The sequence below is a fragment of the Gorilla gorilla genome, chromosome 19 (assembly GCF_029281585.2).
Source record: "Gorilla gorilla gorilla isolate KB3781 chromosome 19, NHGRI_mGorGor1-v2.1_pri, whole genome shotgun sequence".
NCBI lineage: Eukaryota > Metazoa > Chordata > Mammalia > Primates > Hominidae > Gorilla > Gorilla gorilla.
In genome coordinates, this window is record NC_073243.2 from 97,159,904 (window position 1) to 97,180,395 (window position 20,492).

The window sequence follows — 20,492 nt, forward strand, 5'->3', positions numbered from 1 at the left end:
ATTTGAGGTTACATCAGAGCTACAAGGTAAATTAGCTTCCTATTTTTCAAAGCCTGCTCAAATTGTGTGGAATTTCAAAAAAGTATTTTAAAAGGATGTAAAATATGGAAATATTTATTTATTTATTTATTATTTTTTGAGAGGGAGTCTCACTCTGTCACCCAGGCTGGAGTGCCATGGGTGACGCTGCAACCTCCGTCTTCCGGGTTCAAACCATTCTCCTGCCTTAGCCTCTTGAGTAGCTGGGGCTACCGGCGCCCACCACTCACGCCCGGCCTATGGAAACATTTAACACTTTCAAAGTAGTTGGGAAATTCCTGAACCCAGGATATTGAGGTCTCAAGCTCACTATTTACAAAAGCTTTACAAAGCTAAATTGTGAGTTAATCGGTTCATTCTAGGTACAAGATACTTTCTTACTTTTAATAATAAATTACTTTACTTCGTTATATTTATTAAATGCAGAGATGTGTGTGAGAGTTGGTACAAAATAGTAAGACCACGATAGGCTACATACTATGCCAGGCCCACTACAAAATGAAAATGCAGAGACCCTTGTTCAAATTCAAGAGTGCAACAGCAGCGCGTTAGTCCTTTTAAGTGCGGGCCCTCTGTGACTGCACAGATCGCATGCCCGTGAAGCCAGCCCTGCCCAGAGTCCCTTTTCATTCACTGGGTCCTCCTCCCTCGCGTCACAGTCCTGGGGTGCGGGGATGGATGCTGGCGTTGCTGTCACACTGCCGAGCTTTAGGTCAAACTCTCAGCACCGCGACTAGTTACCCTGAAATCACTGGGGCCCGGTATTACAAAACAGAACACACTTTCCTCTTTCTTCCCCTTTATTTAAAAGAGATGATAGGCTTTACGAGTTATTTTTAATAGCAATTTTTTACAATGAAAAGAATTCGGGCGTACTGTTTGCAAACTGCAGCAGACAGGTCTGAGCGCCCCAGAAGGCGGCCGGCCCCAGCATGGGAGCCTGCGGGGACCACTCCCTGCTGCCCTGGCGCATGTCCTCCAGGGACACGGGCCACTGTTGCCCCTGGAAACCCTGGGGGACAGGCTCCCTCCTGGACGACCTTTCCACGTTTCTTTCGCCCCCCCGGAGCGGCACCTCCATACCTCCCGGGCCGCTAGTCCCCCGAAGCAGGCCCCAGCCCCGGCGCAAGCTGCCTCCTCCGCAGTCCCCGCCTGCCGCCAGCCCGGCCACCGCCGGACGGCGCCCTTCCCAGCCCCGCGCCCCGCTCCCCAGCCCTCCTCGCGCGTCCGAGCCCACGTCGCTTGCCCCGGCTGGCAAGTCTTCCAGACGGCCGGGCCCTCCCGGCACAGCGCGGGAACCCCGGCCCCCGGCCCCCGGCCCCCGGCCCCACGGGACGCGGGCTACAGGGCCCGGCCGGCGAGCCAGGGCACCCCGGGGTCTCCAGGCGGCCCACCGCCCTCGCCCCCCACCGGCGTCCCCAAGCCCCCAGACCGTCCCCGCCGCGCCCTCAGCGCCGCCGCCCCCGGGCCGGCCGAGGCTCCGCGGCGAGTCCCGCCCAGCGCCCCGGAGGCGCCAGCCCCACGGCCCGAGCGTGCGCAGCGCCCCCCGCGGCCGCGCCAAGCGCAGGCGACGGCACAGGAAAGGAGGCCGCGGCGCGCCCAGCCCGGCCCCCTCCCCAGCCCGCCCCCGGGGCCGCTGGCGGTGTCCGCGCCTCCGCGCCCGCCCCTGATTTCCTCCGGGCGGCGGCGGCGGCGGCGGCGGCGGCGGCGCCTCGTGCGCGCGGTTATTTATTTCCGGGCCCCAGAGCGCTTATAATGGAGCCGCTGTCAGCAGAACCTTCTGCCGCCGCCGCCGCCGTCCCTCCTCTTTTTTTTCCCGGCAGATCTTTGTTGTGTGGGAGGGCAGCAGGGATGGACTTGAGCTTGCGGATCCCCTGCTAGAGCAGCCGCGCTCGGAGAAGGCGCCGCAGCCGCGAGGAGGAGCCGCCGCCGCCGCGCCCGAGGCCCCGCCGCCCGCGGCCTCTGTCGGCCCGCGCCCCGCTCGCCCCGTCGCCCCGTCGCCCCTCGCCTCCCCGCAGAGTCCCCTCGCGGCAGCAGATGTGTGTGGGGTCAGCCCACGGCGGGGACTATGGTGAAATTCCCGGCGCTCACGCACTACTGGCCCCTGATCCGGTTCTTGGTGCCCCTGGGCATCACCAACATAGCCATCGACTTCGGGGAGCAGGTAAGCCCCGGCCCCGCGCCCGCTCGCCCTGCCTTGGCCTTACACGCCCGGACACGGGGGCGGAGGGGAGTCACCTGCTCCGAGTCCCTCTTTATCCTGAAACATTTGGTCGGGTGTGCAGCTTGTCAAGGGTGACTTTTCCAGCACCCCATTCCCTCCCTCCCTCCCCTCAATTATTCAGCAGCCTTTTCCAGCCCTCTCTGGAAAATGTTAAAAAGACTGGATGGTGTGAAGCTTCACCTATGGAAGGGTTTTTAGTGCACGGCAGTATTATGTAATTTGCGATTATGTAAACCTCAGCTCTAATTAAAATGTAGTTTCTAGTAGCTTAAGTGCTGGGTTTTTATTTACCCGTGGCTGGTGGTAATGGTGACGGTGGGGAGATTCAGTTTTATAATGCGTCCAAGTTGATTTCCCAGGTACTTCCATTTTTAAACATTTGTTTCGTAGTCCAGGTAAGGATTAGGGGTATCCCGAATGTGTCCTGATAAGCCGGTCTTGACCATTTATTTCTAGTTTGGGATTTCTTTTTTTTCCTTTTCTTTTTCTTTTTTTTTTTTTTTTTTCATGGACCACTAAAGAAGGGGAGCACATTTTTGTTTGGGGTCGCCTTCTCGTCCTTCTTTCTTTTCACGTTTTCTCCATGTGGCGTCATTGAAAATCTAGCGCTGCAAGCTCTCCAGCGATGGGGCATTGGCACCCTGCACTTTGCGTGTGGGGACCGTTTTGGCAGGGCCACCAGCGGGATGCAGCTGCGTTCTAAGGCCGGGGAGAGGATTTGGTGATGGGGAGGCAGTGACATGCCACCCTGATGGGCAGGTGTCCCAAGTGGCCAGAGCGTGTGACGAGCGGCACTCCTGTATTGTGGTACTGTCTTTCTTCTTTCCTTTTAAGTCAAGAGACTTAAACGGATACTTATCTAGAATATGCACCTATTTTGATGCAGTACTCATTGTAAAAGTAAAACAGCTTTCAGGAGGCAGTTACAAATCGGAGATTTGTGTGACTCCTTCGTTTGACGAATATCTGTTTGGATTTGTCTTTCTGTGCTCAAAACTTTTGAATAATTGCAACTCTGTAAGCTCTCTAATATGTAGCCCACATTGTAAGCTACTTTTTACTTTGAATTTTGTTGGTGATAGGTGTTCACAATATGGCATATTCTCTAGAGACCTTTGTTTACCGCGCCAACCAATGTCCTTTGATAAAATCTTGTCTCTTCCGTTGCCACTGTGCCCTGCCAGTGCCTCACAAGGGTACCCCAAGGGCTTCTTCTTCCCTGCTCCACCCTGTACCCGCCCACCTTCTCTTCTTTCTATAGTAACTGGTGACTTTGAACACTTCCTACAATCCGTAGAAAAGCTTTTAGACACGAATTTACTACATTGCCCATTTTAGATGAGTCAAATGCTGTATATTCACTCGAGCCTTTCCTATTTTAAGGCTTACCTTCTTGTAGCTGCCCCAAAGGTTGTCAGAAAGCCCAGGCTGCTCATCTGAACTGGTGTGTGTTTGTGTGCATGTAAGAATCATATCGAGATAACTAGTGGAAATAAGAGTAGTCTGTGTCATCATTAAACCACCTGACGCATACCACAATATTGCCTCCCTTTTGCCTTGATTTAATGAAAGGCTGACATAACTAGGTTTGATTTTAGTATAAGAAAAAGAATCTCCTGAAGTCACAAAAGGGAGGTTAAACATGAGAGACAACTATCCAGATGGTTTATCCTCACAGGTCTAATAATTCTAACTCATCCTTAAAACATTGCTAACCTGATTATCATGGCTGATGTAAGCAAAGTACTTAATGGAGTTGTGTTTTTGCAGAGAAGCAAAATGTTATCAACAAGTGTCATTTGAGGTCCTTTTCCCAAAAACACCAGAGTATGTATGAGGTTATAGGCTGCCTGGAGGGCGGAGATATTTTATCACAGAGTTAAGGGTGGAGAAATGGGGGGAAGAAATTGATAGGTTTTCCAAACCTTGCTTTGCCTTCTGGTGTCAGATGATAATTGTTTTTGCAAAATGCTGCAGGGTGAGAGAGAGTGAGACTGACTTACTCTTTCTCAGCATTAAACTGGAGGGAAAGAATTACAGTGGGAGCTGAAGAGTGGCCTGGTATGTGTGGGTGATGAATAGAAGAACATTTTACCCCAATTCTTCTGAAGCACAGTAAAGAGGAGGAGAAATGAACCAGTTTGCAAAAGTGGGTCTACGTTAGCTGAAAATATGCAGCCCTTGAGTTTATATGGAGTTCTAGACAGATGGACACATGTAGGTACTGCCGCTGAGTGGGCAGGTGTATTACACCTTGCTGGGAGTGAATGATGGCTTATTTGTCAGCGATTTACAAATCCTAAGATGGAGAGGTAGCACGGGAGTACAAAGGCCAATGCAGCCTCAGGTTCACGTGCTTTTGAGATGATTAAGAAATGCAAAGTTAGGCTGGGCAAGGTGGCTCGTGCCTGTGATCGTAGCACTTGGGGAGGACAATCCTAGCACTTTGGGAGGCTTAGGCTAGAGGATTGCTTAGGCTAAGGTGGGAGGATCGCTTGAGCTCAGGAGTTCAAAACCAGCCTGGGCAACATAGTGAAACCTCGTCTCTATTAAAAAAAAAAAAAAAAAAAAAAAAAAAAAAAAAAAAGGCCAGGCGCTATAGCTCACGCCTGTAATCCCGGCACTTTGGGAGGTGAGGTGGATGGATCACTTGAGGTCAGCAGTTCGAGACCAGCCTGGCCAACATGATGAAATTCTATCTCTACTAAAAAAATACAAACAAAAAATTAGCCAGGCATGGTATTGCATGCCTGTAATCCTAGCTACTCAGGAGGCTGAGGTGGGAGAATTGCATTGAACCCTAGGAGGCAGGGGTTGCAGTAAGCCAAGACTGTACCACTGCACCCTCCAGCCTGGGTGACAGAGCAAGACTCCGTCTAAAAGAAAAAAAAAAAAAAAGAAATGCAAAATTAAAAAATAAAACCTCTCATGAGCTTTTAAGTTCCTGGCATGTCAAGAACAAAACAATAGCAAAATTATGTTAAATGTTTCTTAGATGAGGTGTTTTATGATGATAAATATCACAGTTTATGGTTTCTTTAAAAAACATGTACAGATCTTTTGAAATGGAAATCCAGCTATGTATAAGATTCCACTGAAAGTTAAATAAGCTGCACATACGTGACCATGTAAAGGAATTACCTGTTAATGACCCCAGAGCCAGTGTGTGTGGAGGGGCTAGGAAAGAGCCTGTAACAGTCTCTCCAGAAACTTCTGATATTCTCCATGAACATTACCTGTTGTATATGGATTTCTTAGTCATTTTATAGCTCAGTCAGGGAGGAAACCAAATCTTATGGACTATTTCCTCTAACAAAACTAGCAAAACCTATTATCACATTTTTTCAATTTTGGTAGTGGCAGTAATTTGAGGTGGTGGGGGGAACGTTTGAATCTTGTACTAAAAAAAGCTCTATGGAATAAAATGATCTGCTTTTAATATTAAACATAGGCACCATAGAAAATGGGAACACATCTCCTTTTGCAGAAACTGAAGAAACGTTTATATTATAGAGCCCTATAGGTATATAAAATACTTTACAATCATTGTATATCTAGAATTATTTTATCTCAATTTTTACAGATTTGAGAATCAAAAGTATTAATCATGTACATTGATTGAGCACCTAGTATGTGCCTGTATCTCAGCATATGATATATATGAGGAAACAATGAGAGGCCTACGCTTGTTAAGGTACTTGTTCAAGATGACACAGGTAGTAAATGGCAGAGCTAAGGTTCAAGCCCATACCCACCTGGCCCTTATAAATTTAGGAATAAGTTCTAGCTTTTCTGATTCCCAGACTAGGTCTAAATTTAATCTTAGCTGTCGTATATTGAATTTTTTTTTTTTTTTGAGACTGAGTCTCACTTGTTGCCCAGGCTAGAGTACAGTGGTGTGATCTTGGCTCAATGTAGCCACCATTTCCCAGGCTCAGGCGATTCTCCTGCCTCAGTCCCCCGAGTAGCGGGGACTACAGGCGTGCACCACCACCCCCGGCTAATTTTTGTCTATTTTGTAGAGACGGGGTTTCACCATGTTGCCCAGGCTGGTCTTGAACTCCTGAGCTCACGTGATCCACCTACCTTGGCCTTCCAAAACATGAGCCACCACATCTGGCCTGTATATTGAATTTTAAAAACTCAACAGATGTAGGATGATTAAAAGGAGGGCTTCCAGGAAAGGGATATTATGACCAAGAAGTTCATTTTAAGAAAAGCTTAATTACCCAGATAATTAAGTCAACACTGTATCTTATTTTAACAAGGTTGGCATAGCTTTTGGTCAAGGGGGGGCTAAAAGAAACAACTGATACCTCACAATAAAGTTATTCAGAAGTCACTTGGTCTTTGTCATTAGAACAATACAGATTGCTAAGGAAAGGAGCATGTTGAGATAGTTTTTAAAAAATATATTTCTTTTAAAGTGTCTGCAAATGTCCATTTGATCTCACCATGTCCAAAGAATTGTTATTCTGTTTAAATTTGGTTCAAAGTCCCCAATTTCCTTAAAAGCCAAATTCACCAAATGACATAGAACAAATTAGTGAGCTTTTTAAAAAGGTACTCAGTATTACTTAAAATATTAAGGGCAACGTTGCTGTGAAGACCTTGAAGGAGAAAAGAAAGTTGAAATTGTTCTCACTTAAGAAATGTGTTCTGCCTAGGGCCAGGTGATCTACTCTTTCATGCTCAAAGGAGAAATGGTGCCAGGCGCGGTGGCTCACACCTGTAATCCCAGCACTTTGGGAGGCCAAGGCAGGTGGATCACCTGAGGTCAGGAGTTCGAGAGCAGCCTGGCCAACATGAAGAAACCCCGTCTCTACTAAAAATACAAAATTAGCGGGTCATGGTGGCAGGCACCTGTAATCCCAGCTACTTGGGAGGCTGAGGCAGGAGAATCTTTTGAACCTGGGAGGCGGAGGTTGCAGTGAGCTGAGACCGCACTGAATACCTCAATACCTTTCAAATACTTTAGATATTTCAAATTGCCTTGTATGATTCACTGAATTTGGTTGGGTCTAATATGATAATTCAAAGACCAGAGCTGTTTATCTGTGAATGGAGAGTTTTGCACATGAATTGTGACAATTCCTGGAGTAAGATGTGTAATAGGAGTGTTCATATATCTTCAGCCCTTTCTATTTAGGAAACCTAGAGTTAGGCTTCCACAGTATAAGAGGGTTCCAAATTATTAATATCACAAGATGGACAAAAAGAGAAGCCCAGGAAAAATAGCTTGGAGAAGTGCACCCTCTCCACACCTCCTCCCAAAGTATAACAAAAGTATTTCATTCAATTAGGAGGAATAGGAATAAAAAGGACAGATGTAGTATATGGCACTGGCTCCAACAGGGAAGAGACTCTTCATCAAAAGTCACTGAGCAATGGAGAGGACCTCCTTTGACAGTGCTTAAGAGCTTGCCTTAAGGAACATGACAGGGATCTGTTGTGAGATCCGCTTCCCAAAGTGCTTAAAGAAAGAAATGGAAATCTCAAGCTAAGGCTCCGAGTCACTGTGAGGGAGACTTTCCCCCTCCAGTCTATTCTATAGTAACAGAATAAATTTCAAAATAATTATTTTTCCTAATTATAAATAGAAGTAATATCAGCTAATTGTTTAAAGTTTGGTAAATATTTTTTAAATGTGAAAAAATACCTCTAATTTCACTCCTAAAACTCCTTTAACAATTTGGGTATCTCCTGCCAATTTATTATTTTATTTAATTTATTATCATTATTATTATTTTTTGAGACGGAGTTTTGTTCTTGTTGCCCAGGCTGGAGTGCAATGGTGTGATCTCAGCTCACCACAACCTCTGCCTCCCGGGTTCAAGTGATTCTCCTGCCTCAGCCTCCCAAGTAGCTGGGATTACAGGCATGCGTCACCATGCCTGGCTAATTTTATATTTTTAGTAGTGACGGGGTTTCTCCATGTTGGTCAGGCTGGTGTCAAATTCCTGACCTCAGGTCGTCCCCCTGCCTTGGCCTCCCAAAGTGCTGGGATTACAGGCGTGAGCCACCACTCCTGGCCGCCGATTTATTTTTATAACATAATTGAGGAAATATATGTGTATGTGGGGTATGTGTGTGTGGGGGGTGTGTGTGTGTATACATTATATATACACACATATAAAAAATGGTGTGTATGTGTGTATGTTTCACAAAACACAGAAGCATTTTCCCTAAACTATTTAAAAGTATTTAAGTATGATTTTAAATTGCAGCATAATATGTGGTTATGAGAGCATGCTGTAATTCCTTTTGTATGTATTACCTTATTGTTAAACACAGGTTTGTTTGTTTTTGCAATATAAAGTTTCAATGAACATCTTTGTGTATTAAGTAGATAATGTGTTTTCTCTGACTGCCTTGGGCTTTATGCCTGGCATAATTTGGTGCCTATTTCAGTTTCCAATTCATACATAGAAAATGAGGTCATGCCTTTCTTACAGTCCATATTTAGTCAAGGACACTGTGACCTCCTTAGTCCACTTGGTACTTACTTCCCTGCTGTGTTTCCCAGTTTTCTTTAGATGTCCATCTGCATTTAAAATACCTCTCTTAGGATGACTTAGGTAAGCGGGTTGTTTCTAGAGCCACAGAGGTATAATCCTGAGGTTGGTTTGTTTACTCATTTACTCATTCATTTATTTATTGAGGTGGTTTGATGACCAGCCTAGATACTACTCTATCTAAATACTTCCAAGCATATCCGTCATACAGAAACAATATTTAAATCTCTTCCTAGTAATAGATCAAATTCTTTAAAAGCAGTTTTTATTTTGTTTTGTTTTGAGACAAGTCTCACTGTGTGGCCCAGGCTGGAGAACAATGGTGCAAACACAGCTTACTGCAGCCTCAAATTCCGGGGCTAAAGCCATCCTCCAGCCTCAACCTCTGAGTAGCTGGGATTCCAGGCATATGGAACCATGCCTGCCTACTTTTTTTATTTTTGTAGAGATTGGGTCTTGCGATGTTGCCCAGGCTGGTCTCGAACTCCTGGGCTTAAGCAATCCTCCCATCTCAGCCTCCCAAACTGTTGGGATTACAGGCACGAGCCACCACATCCAGCCTAAAAACAGTTTTTAAAGGGTACAGTGTGATACCGTTTATGGGAACCACTTTTTAGATGAGACAAGCCCAGTTGTAAATTAATGGTGAATAATTTGGTTTTCATATTTGGTTTGGGACAATGGAGCAGGTTATGTTGGGTGGGAGGAGGAGAGAGCATGGGTGGAGAACCATTCCTTTACTGTCTTGTGTGAGTAAATAAACCTCTTTAAGCTCCTGATATAGCATACCAGAGTGACTTGGGTGGTGTCTACATTAAAAAAAGAAAAAATCAGGTATTTTTTGAACACCTGTGACTCTATTAGTTTCTGCAGAGATGCAATAGAGAAAAATCCAGTTTTCTACAGCCTTACCTGGGTCTGAGCAATCCACATGAGTGAATTTGCTTCATAACTGAAGCTAATACTTCAAAGTGGAAGTCACTGGGTTTTTCCTTTTTTTAGTATGAGAACTAGGGTTGTTGGAAGTCTAGCCTATACTGCACATTTATCTACCTTATTAAATGAGTATCATATGGCAAATCATAACGTAGCATCTTTGGAGGCTGTGAATGTCCATTGTGCCAGGCAGTCACGTGAGATTCAAAGTACTTAACCGAGGGATTGGCACCAACCAGTGGGAGCTGACCTTGGCCAGTCCTGAGCCCTGCATGACCAGTAGTGTTGTGGCCTTCTTGAGACTCTTAGGTGTGTGGTAGGGTTTAAAAAAATTTTTTTATAGGCCATGTGCCTACTTTTATCATTTTAATACTAACCAGTTACCAGTCAACTGGTTAGTGGTAATCAGTTGCTACTGGTTTCAGTAACTGGTTACTAAGGACTCAGTTTCCTCTTCTTGCTGTGCAGTATGCCCGTGTAACCACTTAATGATAACACAAACACCATAAACATAGCTAATATTTATTGAGTTCTTGCTTTTTGATGTTCTGCTGTGGACTTGCTCTGGGCCCAGGCAACTAAAATTCACTAGAATGCCAGGAAAAATGAAGGAGTAACTTTGGTGGCTTCCTTTGGGAAAAGCATTTGTACTTCATGACACTCGTTTTCCTGCTGTCATTTTGCGTCTGTTCTAGAGAGATTCTAGGGCCAATGGCAGTGAAGTGATTTTTGAAAAGTCAAGGAAGCATGGCCGTATTCGACCCAGCCCCTGCCCTCAAATTGTTTAGATCCTGGTTAAGAAAACATACGTGAAACACCTTTGCAAACAGAGCAGCACATAGCAAAATGTCTAATTATACAGCAGAGTTTATTATGACACACAACGAGGTGCTCACTAATTGCAGCAGAGCAGTAAGTCTGTGGACATGAAACAGCAAGATGTTTGGACATAGTTCTCATCTGGATGTTCTCACCTCCTGCCTTACCTCTCTAAATGCTCTGCTGGGGAACGTGGAGAGCTCTGGTCTGCAGAAGATGAAGATGGAATTGCAAGATAGGTCATTCATATCAAGCCGTATCAGCCCAGGTGTTGTTTTTCTTTGTTGGTTGATTAGTTTTCCCTGGCTTTGGGATCATTCAGTTCCTGTTCCAACAACCAAATACCAGTCATGATGCTATGAGAACAAATGAGCTTAAAATTACAATGAAAACATTTAGGAGGGATTTCAGTCAACTAGAAGGTTTATTCATCAGAATTTACTATTTCTCCTATGTAGTTGCTTCTTCATAGCAAAAATGCTCTTTTTTTGTTTGTTTGTTTGAGACAGAGTTTCGCTCTTGTTGCCCAGGCTGGAGTGCAGTGGCGTGGTCTCAGCTCACTGCAACGTCCGCCTCCTGGGTTCAAGCGATTCCCCTGCCTCAGCCTCCTGAGTAGCTGGGATTAGAGGCATGTGCCACCATGCCCAGCTGATTTCCATATTTTTGGTAGAGACGGGGTTTCACCATGTTGGCCAGGCTGGTCTCAAACTCCTGACCTCAAGTGATCCACCTGCCTTGGCCTCCCAAAGTGCTGGGATTACAGGTGTGAGCTACCATGCTCAGCCCCAAAAGTACTCTTAAAGTCCATCCAGGGAAGGAAAGTAACTTGGTTATTTGTCAGGGCAAAGGTTGGGGACAATATTTATTCCTCTAGATAAAATGTTATCAAAAGACAGTCTACATCTGGTTCAGGGTCCCTAGGGGCAGACTGACCAGCTTTGTCCCTAGTTAGGGGGAGGATGTTTTGGTTTAAGTTAGTTTGCAGGTCCTAGCTGGTTTTTAGATCAGTAATGACATTTTTCAGAGGCACTGAAAGGTGGGCTGTCGATAAGAATCTACAGTCTCCTCAATAAGATGGGCTGACGTCACTGTCCCCAGCCTGGGGGACAGAGGAGGGGCTGTACATGTGTGGCTGTGTACTCTGGAGCATGAGGAGGTGACAGGCACTGCCACACACCACGCCCACCAGGCTATCTCACCCAGGCAGAAATATGCCAGTGAGGACCTCTGGCTCCAGGCTGGGGAGAAATCCAAAAACAGAGCAGAGTCCTCAGATAGGGGGTTTCAAAGATGGCTTCAAAAGTGAGGTTGAGGCTTCTTAGGACATTTTGTCATCCTAATTAAATGGCTGGAAAGCAGAATGTCTGCTGACAGGTTAATGAGGATTTTCCTAGTGAGCCAGATGAACCAGGAACCAGGAGGGGCAGAGGTCAGCTTTGTGGTTATCAGCTTCCGAGGACGTGAGAAGGAAAGGTGGCTTATTCTGTGCATGTCCCAAAGAGGAATATTATGTGCTTGGAGTCTTGGAGGTTCAGTCATCCTGTGCGAGCATTTATGTTATGAGAACTAGTTGCTTCAGGTTACTGCCTTTCATTCAAATTATAGTGAGTCCACATCAGTAAGCTTTTCAGAACCCTTGCTTCACTTAAAAAATATATGTAGGCCGGGCACGGTGGCTCATGCCTGCCAGCACTTTGGGAGGCCTAGGTGGGCAGATCACTTGAGCTCAGGAGTTCAAGGCCAGCCTGACCAACATGGTGAAACTCCGTCTCCACTAAAAATACAAAAATTAGCCGGGTGTGGGGGTGGGCGCCTGTAGTCCTAGCTACTTGGGAGGCTGAGGCAGGAGAATCACTTGAACCCAGGAGGTGGAGGTTGCAGTGAGCCAAGATCATGCCAGTGCACTCCAGCCTGGGCATCGCAGTACTCCAGCCTGGGCGTCACAGCAAGACTCCATCTCAAAATAAATTAATAATAAAATAAAAATATATATAACGTTCAAGTGGAGGAGAGTATTTCAGTTTCTGCCTCCCATTTTCTAATTTGCCATTTGACTTAGCTGGGGCTGCTTTGTGTTTCCAAACTGTTTTTAAGGTGATAAGAAGTTTGTATGCTTTTTTATCCGTGAACCACCTGGAGATCGACTGGCCACTGGGTCTTGCATTTTAACAGAGGGGAATAGTAGTGTGGAGAATATAAAATAGTAAATAACAACAACAACAAAAAATTCTCTGACTTCTTAGTGCTTTAAATGGTTTAGAGGAAATTCACCGTGGCTTGGACACTGAGGCCTCCCACCATGTGTGGCCTAAACTTGACATTTTATAAAGGCAAACTGCACAGAGGAGAGTAACAAATAACCACACTTAATAAGGAGGCAGTAACTTTCAGCTCTTCGTGATTCTAGCCAAGTCCAAGGCCACAGTGACTGGAAAGACAGCTCGCAGCCAGCCTGACAAGGGAGTCAAGACAACACCCTCCTCCTCTGCAGGTTTCTGTGTTCGAATGTCCCTCCCTCACCGCCTTCTGGAGAGAGACCTTGTTTCTTTGGGATGGTTTTGGATGCAGCCTTGCATCACCTGAGAAGACACCTGGCCTGGAGCCTGGCGTGCAGCTGGTTGTACCTCATTTGTACCCCCACGCAGAGGCATTCCACCACCTGCGGCTCATGCCTATTGGGCTGTCTCCTAAACGTGGGCAGATTTCCTGGCATTATAGGTAGTTAGTCCACCACATGTTTCCCAGCCTCTCCTAGACAAACCAGTGTTTCAGCACCAAATAGCAAGGAGCTTGGGCTTAATTCCAGGTATAGTAGAGACCTGCCAAAGGGCCCTAAAGTGGTGGATGGCAGTAAGTCTCACTAGCTGAACTGTAGAATCTCATTTGTTTTTATAAAATTCATATTTTACTCTGATTTTCTTTAGGCTCTAAGTGAAGTGTACAGATCTTAAGTGTATAGGTCTGTGAGTTTTGTCAAATGACGGATGCGTACCTGTGTGTAATCCACACCATGAGGATATGGGACATTTCCATCAGCCCAGATATATCCACAGTGCCCCTTTGCAGTCTTCCTAGTCAACCACTGTTCTGATTCCTGAGCCAGCCTTTGTAACTGCTCATGAAAATGACACATGTGCATTGTTATTACAGTGTCTAGCACCTTATTCTTTCTTATTGCAAAATATAGCTTAATATTGAGTATTTTAGTGGCTTTTCAGCAGGTGGAGAGTTTGTAAAATAATTGTTTCCAATGGTACACATCTTAAATTGTGTGTACTGTTGATCATTTTGATGTTCAGACATGGTTTTAAAAGCCTGCATTAAAAAACTAATGTCCTACAACAAAATGGGGCATATACAGGCAATGGACTATTGTACAGCCTTAAAAAGGAATTACGATGTATGCTACAATATAGGCAAACCTTGAAGGCATTATGCTAAGTAAAATAGGACAGACACAAAAAGACAACTGTCTTGTGGTTGATTGCATTTATATGAGGTATGCAGAACAGTCAAGTCTGTAGAGATAGAAGGTAGAATAGTAGTTACCAGAGGCCAGGGGAGAGGAGAATAGGGAGCTGTTGTTTAATGGGCATAGTTTCAATTTGGGGTGATGAAAAAGCTCTAGAGATGGATGGCAATGATGTGCAGATACTTAATGCCACTGAATTGTACACTTAAAAATTATTAAAATGATACATTTTTATGTATATTTTATCAAAATGAAAAACTTTCAATTAACACCATAAGGTACTGGAAAAGCCTGTGGTATTTGAAGAGGATCTCCCTTTTAAAAAAAAAGACTAAATTTATTAATTGTATTGTAGTTATAGATACCATTCATTTTCATTTTAAAAAGAAGGAAAAGTATCAAAAAGAAAATAAGAATATCTTATGCAAGCCCACCACCTAGAAATCTGTATCTTATTTTAGTGCATAATCTTATCTCTTTTCTGTGCATATATTTTATTTTATGTATTTATTTATTTATTTTTTGAGATGGAGTCTCACTCTGTTGCCCAGGCTGGAGTGCAGTGGCCCGATCTCGGCTCACTGCAACCTCCGCCTCCCGGGTTTAAGCGATTTTCCTGCCTCAGCCTCCCGAGTAGCTGGGACTACAGGCATTACCCACCATGCCTGGCTAATTTTTGTATTTTTAGTAGAGATGGGGTTTCGCCATGCTGGCCAGGCTTGTCTCAAACTCCTGACCTTGTGATCCGCACCCACTTGGCCTCCCAAAGTGTTAGGATTACAGGCGAGAGCCACCACATCTGGCACTATGCGTATATTTTAAAACAATATTGTAACCGTTCCCTACTTTTTATCATAGGCAATTTTTCTTGATTTTAAATATTCATCTAAAATTTGATGAATTGGGAGCTACGCTGTAAGGATATAAAGACATAAGTATGATACAAAGGACTTTGGGGGCTCTGGGGGAAGGGTGGGAGGCGGGTGAGGGATAAAAGACTACACATTGGGTACAGTGTACACTGCTTAGGTGACAGGTGCACCAAACCATGTAAGCAAAAACCACCTGTACTCCAAAAATTATTGAAATAAAAATTAAAATTAGAAAAAAGTAAAATAAAATGTGATGATTAATGCTCCTAGCTTCCATCACATGGCTATTCCATCATTTATTTAACCAATTATCTGTAGTTAATGTTCAAACTATTTTATTCCTATTATAAATAATGCTATGCAACATATTTTGTACAGAAATCTTTGTACACATCTGATTATTTCTTTGGATTAATATTACCGGTCACAGTGCTCCCCTTTTCCAGGCTTCTGCAGAGCGGCCCCACACCCCTGTATAGACAGTTCTTCCAGCTTTCCTTAGAGATGCTGGGTCTGGATGTGCCTGTGTTCCTGATCCTGGCACATGGTGGGTGTTCCCTCCCTTGAAGCTATTTTATTGTCCTGTGACTTTGAGAATCTGCATTTTAGTTCTCTCCAGCCACACCGTGTTGAACTCCTTCACATAATTTGTTTTATTAAAAGTATTGTTTAATGCTGAGAGATCTATTAAGTTTTTTTTTCTTTTTCTTTTTTTTGAGATGGAGTCTCTGTTGCCCAGGCTGGAGTGCAGTGGCGCAATCTCCACTCACTGCAACCTCCACCTCCTAGGTTCAAGCGATTCTCCTGCCTTAGCCTCCCAAGTAGCTGGAATCACAGGCACCCACCACCACTCCTGGCTAATTTTTGTATTTTTTTAAGTAGAGATGGGGTTTCACTATATTGGCCAGGTTGGTCTTGAACTCCTGACCTCAAGTGATCCACCTGTCTTGGCCTCCCAGAGTGCTGGGATTACAGGCATAAGCCACTGCACCCAGCAGTTTTTCTTAATGTAATACTTTTAAACTGCCTCTGGACTTTCATTTTTTAAAATAAATACCTTTTGGACCAAATATATACTGCATGTGTGGCTAGGCATACTTGTGGGGAGGGCAGGGGCTGTATTGGTTTTACTTCCCTGTATATCTGGGAAGATCTCACCTCCTGCAGGGAACTGCTTTGTCTCTAGTTAGTGGGAGGATGTTTGGAGGTACCAGGCTGCCTGGTACCTTTTGGACCCAATATGTACTGCACATGTGTTTAGACATACGCGTAGGGTGGGCAGGGACTGTATTGGTTTTACTCCCCCGTATATTTGGGAAGATCTCAGTTCCTGCAGGGTTCCAGACAGAGAAAAGCGCTTTCTTTCAATGAGTTCACTGGTGCTCAGGAAGTTTTGCTTCCCTGTGAACATATGGGTGGGAAAGGAGAAAAAAAAATCCACACCTTCCGACATGCCAGACCCTAGGTATGGGGCATGCACTGTGGAGAGTCACCTTCCCCACTTCGAAGATGAATAGCTGAATAGCTTCTGGCATGTGCAGCCAGGCTTGTCTGACTCATGGCTCATGCTTAGAGTCTCATAGGTGAATTTTGGTATTGACAGCCTGTGAGAGAAAAGCAGAGCTGGTGATATTTAGGGAAAATCAAAGAGAAAACGTTCTTTTTCCTTTTCTACCAGGCTGACCATGATTTTATCCATTTCACCTGGTTTTGCTATTTCGAGTCTGTATCGGAGAAAAGGAGCCAAAGAGGAAGGAGAGGGGAAATGGTTCATCTTCATCCAGAAGTGAACTGAGTACCTGGGGCCTGTCCTCTGCTCTCCCAGTATCAATGGGGCAAGCTGATCACGGCATGGTGGATCGAAAAATCATGGGCATCTGATGGTCAGGACCTCTGCACCCACTGGCTCTGTGACCTTGAGCAGAGAACTTGACCTCTGTAGGCTTCGACTTTTTCAACTGTAAATAGGGATAAAGATTGATATGCCTTCTTTTGGAGATCTGGACCAAACAGACTGGATGCAAACGTGCTTTGAAAAGTATGAAATGGTGCATGTATGTATGATAGTATTGCAAAGACTTTGAGCATGGTGTGTAGCTGCTATACCTGTTTTATTTTTATGTTTTCTTTCTTTTTTTTTTGTTTTTGAGACAGGGTCAGACTCTGTCTCCCAGGCTGGAGTGCAGTGACATGATCACGGCTCACTGCAGCCTCCGCCTCCTCTATTTTTTGTAGAGATCGGGCTTTGCCATGTTACCCAGGCTGGTCTCAAACTCCTGGGCTCAAGCGATTCGCCTGCCCACTTTGGCTTCCAAAAGTGCTGGGATTACAGGCTTGAGCCACCACACCCTGCCTGTTTTTATGCTTTCTTGACTAACTGACTTTTCTTGCTTTGTATTTGTTCAATGAATTGCATTAAGGGGATATCTTTAAGCCAGAGCCAACTGGTTAGGGGCAAGCAGAAGCAAGCAAATGACAGATGATTGGGGCACTTAGATTTTACAGCATGTGTATCAGCATGCCGCCTTTTTTTTTTTTTTTTCCACCTTAGGGAAAAGGCCTTTAAGGCTGGATTTTCTCAGTAGTGTGCCTTTTTAAAACTGAGTTACTAATATTTAAGTAACATATGCTTTTTGAAATAATAGATTAAATTTAATCTTCATTTAATTATAGGCTGCTATTTGACACGGGCTTAGGGGGAGGGTGGCTACCATGTACCGTGGACCCCTTCTGTAATCAGGTCATTCAAGTGGGACCAAGTCTTTCTCAATTTTGTTGACAGTTATGATAATAACACACCATGGTGTTTTGACACAGTGTATGATGGTTACTCAATGAGATAAAAGTTGTAACTCACTTCCCCAAGTGCTTAGTATACTGTTTCAGAGTGTTTTCATTATTAAATAGTGGGGAGTATGGAACACAGAGGGCAAGAGTATATTCATGAATTTGTTCATTCAACAAATGTTTCTTGGACATTTATGATGTGCTAGTCACTGAATGGAGTCAGCAAAAGGACGAATGCAGTGCTTGCCTTCAGGTGAGTCTATCTATTAATAGGAGGGCAAATAAACAAGGAGGCACTTAGCAAGAAATAGGATCAAGGCTGGGAGGAAGAGACCAGGGGCTTTGCTCTGGGATCCTATAGAAGGAATCCTTAGCCCATCCCCAGAATCAGGGAAGGTTTTAGTGCCAGCTGAGGCCTAAGGAGAATACTGTGTCCCCATTCTGGAAAGCAAGACAGATCCGGTAGAGGAATGAAAGATGCTTAGTATGATTGGAGCAGGTAATAAGACCAGGGGAACGGCAGGAGGAGAGGATAGTTGGGTAAGTGAACCCGGACTGGGAAGGGCCCAGTCATTCAGGGTAAGGAGCGTGGACTTGGTCCTGCTCACATTGGAGAGCTTTCTTAGTAGGGTGTGGTGTGCTCAGATTTGAAAGATAATTTGGTTTCAAAATAGCTACTGAATTAGAGGGAGGTGAGACCAAAGGCACAGAGATCAGTTAAGAGGCTATTATGGCAACTACCAGAGAGACAGCTGTGGCCTGGTTCAGGGTTGGGGTGGGAAGGGAGGGCTGGAAGAGAAAATAACCTACAATCAAATGGACCTGGCTGTGATCAGATGGGGTGGGAGAGGCTGGGGCAGGTGATGATGCCACCAACTTTTATTTTTTATTTATTTATTTTAGAAACAGGGTCTTACTGTGTCACTCAGGCTGGAGTGCAGTGGCACCATCATGGCTCACTCCTGGGCTCAAGTGATCCACCTCAGCCTCCAGAGTAGCTGGGACCACAGGTGCATGCCACCATGCCTGGCTAATTTTTAAAGTTGTTTGTTTGTTTTTGTTTTTGTTTTTGTTTTTGTTTGTAGAGACTGGGTCCTGGTATGTTGTCCAGGCTAGTCTCAAACTCTTAGGCCCAAGAGATCCTTCTGCCTCGACCACCCAAAGTGCTGGGATTACAGGCGTGAGCCACCATGCCCAGCTACCACCAAGCTTTAAAAGAGCTAGGTTGTGGCAAAGAGAATGAGTTCTGTTTCAGTCGTGTTAATTTGTTAGTAGATTTAGTGAAATGTTTTAAATTGCTTGCCTGAGAGAATACAAGTTATGAATAAACAGTGGGAACAGCAGTGAATACTTAGTGTTGGATCTCTCTCTTCAGGACATTCTCTGTCAGTGGGAGCCGTACTAGAGTTCATTTTTCCTACCTGCAAATGCTATGATATTCATTTATCCCTTTAAAATATAAAAATGTTCTATTATAATACAGTTAGTTCTCAGCCATTTGCCTTAATGAAATAGTGATATAGAAAATTCAAAACTATTTATGAATATTTGGCACTGGAATACATTAGGATTTTGGAGGATGCAATTTTCTCTGCATCATCGTTGTGTTCTGCTAAGGATAACATTACAGAGGGACCAGGTGCCTGGTGACAGTGGAGAGAAACATCTGGAATTGAATTTGATGAGGCTCCTGGGTTTGCTCTATCTTTGTGTATAGTAAATGTTTACCATGTAAACAGTAGGGAGTAGACTCACCTTAGAGGGCTTCCTTGTATGGCTTTATGTTTGCTTGCATGTTTGTTTGTTTTTAGTATATAGTTTACCATCTAGTTGTGATTCATACAATTCATTTAAAATACACCTTTCTATCGCGTCACTGCACTCCAGCCTGGGCGAAAAGAGCAAAACTCCATCTCAAAAAAACAAACAAACAAAAAAAACCCACACATCTTTCTACAGAAATAATATATAAATCATGTTTAGGTTTCCAGGCTCCTCCACCTAAATTATTTTATTTTATTGAGACAGAGTCTTGTTCTGTCGCCCAGGCTGGAGTGCAGTGGCACAATCTCGGCTCACTGCGACCTCAACCTCCTGGGCTCAAGCGATCCTCTCACCTCAGCCACCCGAGTAGCTGTGACCATAGGTGCATGCTGCCACACCCGGCTAATTTTTTTATTTTTGTGTGGAGACAAGGTCTCACTATGTTACCCAGGTTGGTCTCAAGCCCCAGGGCTCGAGTGATTCTCCTGCCTTGGCCTCTCAAAATGTTGGGATTACAGGCGTGAGCCACCACACCTGACCACCTAAGTTATATAACTCCTAATGTTATTTAGATATTCTGTATATGCAAGGAGGAGTAGACAACTATACTGTTAAAATAGTAGTAATTGGGAAAAGCGTATGATTGAAATTTATTATTTGTCTTGATTAATTGCACCTTAAGAACTGTTGGTTTAATTGCATTGTAAGGCATGTGGTGGTAGTTTGGGGGGAGGTTGGTGCCAAGGGCTTAGTTTTAAACTAAAACATCCTCTGGATGCACGTGGCTCATCAGCATGATTGTGATTATCTGAAAACTCACCGATGAGAGATGAGTGATGCACACTCCCGGGGGTACCTTGACACGGTTTGGCGGACAGGAGGGCGGGTGTGAAACAGATCTGCTTGGGTGGAATTAATGGGTGTGATGGGAATGAATTCTCCTGGGTGAGGCTTGATCTTCTGCAGGATCCCACAGGATACCTATTCTCTGCTGGCATCATGAACCCAGGACAGCTTGAGTGGGCCGGGATGGTAAGGTAAAAGGAAGATACTGTGCATTCTTC

At 44.6% G+C, this 20,492-nt stretch overlaps 1 protein-coding gene across 1 annotated transcript in view; it reads left to right on the plus strand.

Moving 5' to 3' along the window:
- The first annotated feature begins 1,603 nt into the window (after positions 1-1,603).
- The window catches only part of ANKH (ANKH inorganic pyrophosphate transport regulator), a 161,474-nt gene continuing 142,585 nt past the window's right edge, over positions 1,604-20,492 (plus strand). Inside the window, exon 1 of the mRNA XM_004059029.5 lies at positions 1,604-2,203. Coding sequence (XP_004059077.1) covers positions 2,108-2,203 — 96 coding nt within the window. The 5' untranslated portion in view covers positions 1,604-2,107. The remainder of the gene's footprint in view (positions 2,204-20,492) is intronic.